We start from the raw sequence: 6,000 nt of genomic DNA, 5'->3' as shown, positions 1-6,000 counted from the left end.
GTTGGACTCGATCCTTGTGGGTCCCTTCCAGCTCAGAACGTTCTGTGATTCTGTGGCAGGCTGGTGTGACTGGTGAGCGTGGCGTGTCTGTGCTCGTGGCTTGGCTTGAGCAGCTCAACCAGGCTTGAATGTTGGAAACCACCTCTGGATTGAGCCCTCCTGCTCCTCTCTTACAGCACCACCATGACAACAGAGAAGAGCCCAGCGGCGGACGCCGACAGCTCGGACCAGCAGCAAGCCAAGGAGGAGGAAGGAGCTGCTGAAGCACAGAAGCAGGAGGCTTCTCTGGAGGAAGGGGCTCAGCCTACGTCAGAGGGGCAGGGGCAGAAGCAGAAGGCCTCCAACGGAGACACCCCCACGCACGAGGAGCAGAGCAAGAAGGAACGTCGCACCTCCGAGGGCCGGGGCCTATCCCGCCTCTTCTCCTCCTTCCTCAGGAGGCCCAAGTCTCAGGTGTCTGAAGAGGAAAAAGACACTGATGCTCCTAAAGAGGCAGGAGGTGACCAGAAAGGCGCAGGATTAGGAGCCAGCCCCGATGAAGACATCCTGGTGAAAGCGCCGATCGCAGCTCCTGAGCCCGAGCTCAAAACTGACCCGTCACTGGATCTCCATTCCTTGAGCAGTGCAGAAACACAGGTAAAAAACCACCCCGTCCTGTGGGATGGGCTCCCTGCTGTCCTAAAAATGTGTCTTTGTAGCCAAAAACTTCATATCCCAGGCTGGTGAGCTTGACCAGAAAAGCTGGTGAGGTGTCAGCTCCCTGTGTTGCATCGTGTACTTCCCACTCTTCTCCCTGCATCACTGTGTCCTGCCAAGAACCTGCTCTGGGAATTGTGCTCAGTGCTTCCCAGCATAACTTAAAATGCCCTGTGAGGAGTCCTTGCTCTGCTGAGGCTGGGATGTCACCTCAGAACGAGGGTTCACATTCAGAGGGTCCAAAACCAGTTGGGATCTCCTTGGTGTGAGCAGGATAAGGGCAGGTCAGTGGCCTGAGGTGGAGGACTTGGATTTAGGGAAGGGTTTCTTCAGCTTCAAGGAGCGCAAGCGCAGCATTTCAGGACTTGGTCATCTGCTCAGTCTGGGCTGGTGCTGAGCCTGCCAAATACAAACATTTTCTGCTTATGCATCATGTAGACAGGGATTTCTGCAGGCTCGTGGGCTGAGCCCAGCTCCTGGTAGCTGTCTGGTGTCTGCTCTTCCCAGCCAGGGTCATTTTTTGTGCAAAATATGCGAAGTTTTAAAATTTAAAGTAGAAATTGAGGCAGACACAGGGCACATTCACAGAGCTGCAGCTGGTTGTTGGTTTGGGGGTATTGGGTGCCCTCTCTTACTCCTTGGGTGATGGCAGCTCTGCTGTTACTTGTGCCTGGACTTGGAGAAGGGTGTCCTTTTTCCTCAGCTGGGGATTTCTTGCAACCCAGCGAACCTGGATGTGCTGCTGGAGTCACAGAACGTGCAGGGTGAAATTTGGATTTCTTACCCACTGCCTTCATTCAGAGTGGCTCCAGAGCACTGTCAGGTACCCACAAACACTGGAATTCAGAGCAATACAAGTTCCAGCATTGCCAGTAGGCAATAACTGTAAATCCACCTCCTTTAAATTACAAAGCTGTAGAGAAGGTAGGTAACACATTTTTCTTTCTTTTCCCAAATTTCTGAGCCTGTGAAAACCAGGGGATGGTCTCTGCTCATGTTCTGTACCTCTGAGGGTTGGGAATAGCAGGATGGGAAGGAGCTGGAAATTTTCAACCCAGAAGTTGTATTTTCAAGAGCAAATCATCGCTGGAAGTGTTTAAAGTCAGACTGGACAGAGCTTGGAGCAACCTGGTCTAGTGGAAGGCGTCCCTGCCTATGGCAGGGGGTAGAACTGGATGATCTTTAAGGTTCCTCCCAACCCAACCCATTCTGGGATTCTAAATACATGATTTCTTCCTCAGTTTAACTTTGATTTAGTGCTTCTGAGCACACCTGAGTGCTCACCCCAACCTTCCTTCACGGGCCGTTCGCTTCAGACGGAGCGTTTGTGCCTTTTTTTTTTTTTTTTTTTTTTCCCAGTTCTTATTTTAGATCCCAGTCAGTGGCTTTCTGAACTGTGACACTCTGCAGATATTTCTGCTGTGACAGCAGTTGTGAGGTGCTGCAGTTTGATAAATGCTGACCGACGGGCATTAGGAGCTTTGACTGATTCCCTGCTCCCGATTGTCCCAGTTCTGCTGGAACAGAAGTCAGCAGCTTGTGGACATTATTTAGTTTTTAAATACCTCCGTGCACTTGTGCCTGGGTGTGATTTCATGAGATGTGATGGCTTGAACAGACAAGGTTTTGCTCTTCCCCTGCTGCAGCTGTGCTCCTGCTGCATCCAGCCCTTCCAGTGCTCGTCAGAGCCTCCCGTGAACTCGGTTAACCTGCTGAAATGGCAGAGGGGAAAAAAAAAGGCTTCCTTCCTCCTCCTGCCCCCAAACTGCATCTCTTTCTGCTATTTCAGTGGATTAAACTGGCTCACAAAGTGCTTCTGTAGGCAAAGGGACAGTGGTGTGAGGGCTGCCTTCCCTTTTTGGTGGCAGAGAGCTGCTTGGTCAGCTCAGATGGCTGTGAAATCCTAGCCCTGACCAGCCCTTTTAGTGCCACTGCTGCCATAGAGTCATGGAGTGGTTTGGGTTGGAATGGGCAGGGACACCTTCCACTAGCCCAGGTTGCTCCAAGCCCTGTCCAACCTGGCCTTGAACAATTCCAGGGATCCAGGGGCCACAGCTTCTCTGGGCAACCTGTGCCAGGGGCTCCCCACCCTCACAGAGAAGGATTTCTCCCCAATATCCCATCTAAATCTCTCCTCTTTCAGTTTAAAACCATTCCCCTTGCCATGTAGAGGGTGGGTGCACTGGAGCAGAGCCCATGGCCCAGGTTGGTACTGGGAGCACTGAGTGTCTTTCCTGGGAGGCAAAAACCTTCCCAGTCCAAAAGGTGCTGTCATTAACACCACGAAGATTTGCAGGATATAATCTGCCTTGATTTTTCTAATCAACCCTTATTTCTTTTTTATTACATCCTTTATTAAATGAAGACTTGAAAATGACTTGGAAGGGCTTTAAAAATTAATATCATTCCCTTGATCACCCCAGCTGCTGCTCCAGGTCCTCGGTTGCAGGTTGAAGTCAGATAATGAATTTTGGGTGAGGCCCCAGCCCTGCAGTGCTTATTTAGTGTGATGCTCCTTGTTTGCTTGTTTGCCACCTCTAAATTGGGGTGTTGGGGGGGTTTCAGCCTGCACAGGAGGAGAGGAGGGACGAGCAGGAGCCAGAGGGCAAAGACCCTGAGGACAAGGAAGAAGGAGAAGCCAAGGAAGAGTGTGCCAAGCCAGAGCCTAAACCAGAGACTCCGGAGACCAAAGCAGACAAGGATTTGAAAGCTGCCCAGAAAGCAGTGAAAAGACACAGAAACATGTACTGCAAAGTGGTCTTGCTGGATGACACCATTTTTGAGTGTGCTGTGGATGTAAGTACTTGTGGGGTTTGGTTCTGCTTCTCCTCTCTCCCGTCTCCCTTCTGCTCCTCTCAAAAAATCACCACAAACACGATTTAATAGGGGCCTAATGTGCTGCCAGGGAATTACATGACAGGCTTTACTGCAGAACAAGCCTTGCTGTAAGCTATAACAACTTATTTAGTGTGTTGTAAAAGCCTCTGGGTACTAGGAATCTTTATTTTTTATTGTTCTACAATTCCAGGGTGTCGTGCTTTATAAAGGTAGGAAGGATTTAAAAAAAAAAAAAAAAAACAAACCCAAACTTCATCTCACTTGCTGTTCATCATCTTTACCATTTGTATCCCAGATCAGAGTTTAGGTTTTTGGGATAAGTTGGGACAGTCTAAATATCTTTTGCCCCCTTTCCTTTGAGAAAAATGGGCTGCCAAATTGATTTGTGCTTTTCTAGTTCCCCAAGGTCCCTTCACCTCCCAGGCTGCTGGTGCTTGGATATAAAGAAAAACACGCTGTGTTTAGCCTGCAGTTGAATATATTTGCAGTAAACAATTTAGAAATTATTATGTTGACTTAGAGCACTGCAAACCCCTTCATCTGAGAGCTTTTCTTCTGCTTTCTTCTGTGCATTCTCTCACAGGGATGTGGTGCTGTCAGGGCAATAAAAAGCGAGCAGAAATCCCTATTTTAGTATTGAAGTACTTGTCTGGAATATTAATAATCTGGTACTTACCACTGGAGCATAGTTCCACCAGCTTGTTTTCCCTCAGTCCTGCTGGTAAATGGGCCAGGAGAGGGTATCTGGGCACAGGATTCCTTGTGGGAACAGTCACCTTGGGTGATCCTGGGCAAGTAGGTCAGTGTTTGTGTAACGGTGGTGCTGGCATTGCCTGGGATCAGCTCAGAGCATCCTGCCCCAAACTCCTTCCCCTGGGCCAGGGATGTTGTGTGCAGCCCCCCAAAAGGGAACTGTTCCCCTAAATCCTGGTGACAGCTTGCCATGGTGTATCCATGATGCCTTTGGATACTGGCACAGGCATTGCTGGTGGGGGGGGAGCCCTGACTTGAGCAGGACGTGAGAAATCTGTCTGTAGGTCCAGAGGATCGTGGAGGGCACTGCAGAGGGGATTAGGAGGGGCCACTGTGTCAGTGAGACCCTCTTAACTTGGCAGGCACCCTGGGCTTTAACACCCCTGTAATCCTACTCTGCTGTTTTGAGAGTTTATTAAGATTTAATTGGGAAGGAATTGCAAAGGTGTAGGCAAAGAGCAGCACAAATGCCTTTATCCAAGGAGAATTAGTGCTTTCAGGCATCCTTTCCAACTGACAGCCCTGGAAGGTTTTTCATTCCTAGATCACTGCCAATTCCTTGAGGGATACCCAGGCTAACACATACATTATGTTACCTATAGAGTCACAACGTGTGCACAAAGGACCTGACAGCTGAAAGGCTGGAATAAAGCCAAGGAATAAAACCAGGCAGGGGTCTTGGAGCAGTTGCCATGCAGAGATGAGTGACAGGAGAGCTGTGGGCACCAGCAAGGCATTAGTGAAGCTGATTTTGCGTCACTGGAACGGCACTTTCTTCTAACAAAGCCTCCAATGGAATGAGCTACTCCTGGTTGCCATAGTTTTATGCCTCAGGGATGTTTTCCTTCATGCTTTTGGACTAAAAGGGTATCTTGTTCCTAGGGCCAGTTCACTTCTGCAGGATTTGGGGGGGGGGAAGAGAGGAAATAGGAATGCTCAGAGTGTGTTTCTGGAGGCAAGAAGTGCTGCAAGAGCAGCTCTGGGTGCAGGAGGCAAACAGGAGAAGGTGGTTTTCTTCATCAGCAGATTGGGGTGATGGAAAGGCCACAAGAAATTATAGGCTGTGGGTCCGAGCTGCTGTTTTTTTTCTGAACCTAAAAGAAGTCAGATTGTCCCCAAAATGAACAACTGTAGCAGTGGGTCGTAGCAGCAGGTTCATCTTTTGATCCACACCTGGTTGTCTGACAGCCTGGATCCAGGAGATATTGGGGCTCTGAATGTCCCTTGGCAGGGAAAAGCTGTACAGATCCTTGGTGTTTACTGAGCTCCTGATGGGAAATTCAGCTTTGGGGGGGCTTCAGACAGGGAGCTGGTCAGGAGAGAGAGACCCACTGCATTCCTGTTGCCTCTCCATTGAATTCTTATGCCTGATGCTCTTTCCCATAAGGAGTCCTTGCTCTGAAACAGCCAGGAATTGTGATTTGGAGCTACTCAGGGCTTACAGTGTGGTTTGGTGCCATTCCCTTCCTCCCCTCTGCTGTGAGTGAGAACAGGCAAAACCCAGCCTGTCCAACGGGATTTCTTCTTCTATTTGCAGAAACATGCCAAGGGACAGGAGCTCCTTAAAAAAGTCTGTGACCACCTCAATCTGCTGGAAGAAGACTACTTTGGTTTGGCCATATGGGACACACCAACCTCCAGGGTAAGCAGCTGCTGTTCTGGGGTGGTCTGGCCCCGGGGGGATTCAGCTCTTCCATAGGATCATCTTCCCAG

The 6,000-nt window shown here is 49.6% G+C and overlaps 1 protein-coding gene across 9 annotated transcripts in view; it reads left to right on the top strand.

Annotated features, from left to right (window-relative positions):
* Positions 1–6,000, top strand: part of EPB41 (erythrocyte membrane protein band 4.1) — an 82,174-nt gene that overhangs the window by 34,556 nt on the left and 41,618 nt on the right. For all 9 annotated transcript variants that reach the window (XM_029963095.1, XM_029963094.1, XM_029963101.1 and 6 more), the window contains exons 2-4: positions 177–636; positions 3,262–3,492; positions 5,825–5,929. In XM_029963095.1, the coding sequence (XP_029818955.1) occupies positions 184–636; positions 3,262–3,492; positions 5,825–5,929 (789 nt within the window). In that variant the 5' untranslated portion in view covers positions 177–183. The remainder of the gene's footprint in view (positions 1–176; positions 637–3,261; positions 3,493–5,824; positions 5,930–6,000) is intronic.

Source organism: Manacus vitellinus, unplaced genomic scaffold (assembly GCF_001715985.3).
Source record: "Manacus vitellinus isolate BGI_N305 unplaced genomic scaffold, ASM171598v3 scaffold_52_pilon, whole genome shotgun sequence".
Classification (NCBI taxonomy): Eukaryota; Metazoa; Chordata; class Aves; order Passeriformes; family Pipridae; genus Manacus; species Manacus vitellinus.
This window is presented reverse-complemented; position numbering and strand designations above follow the sequence as displayed.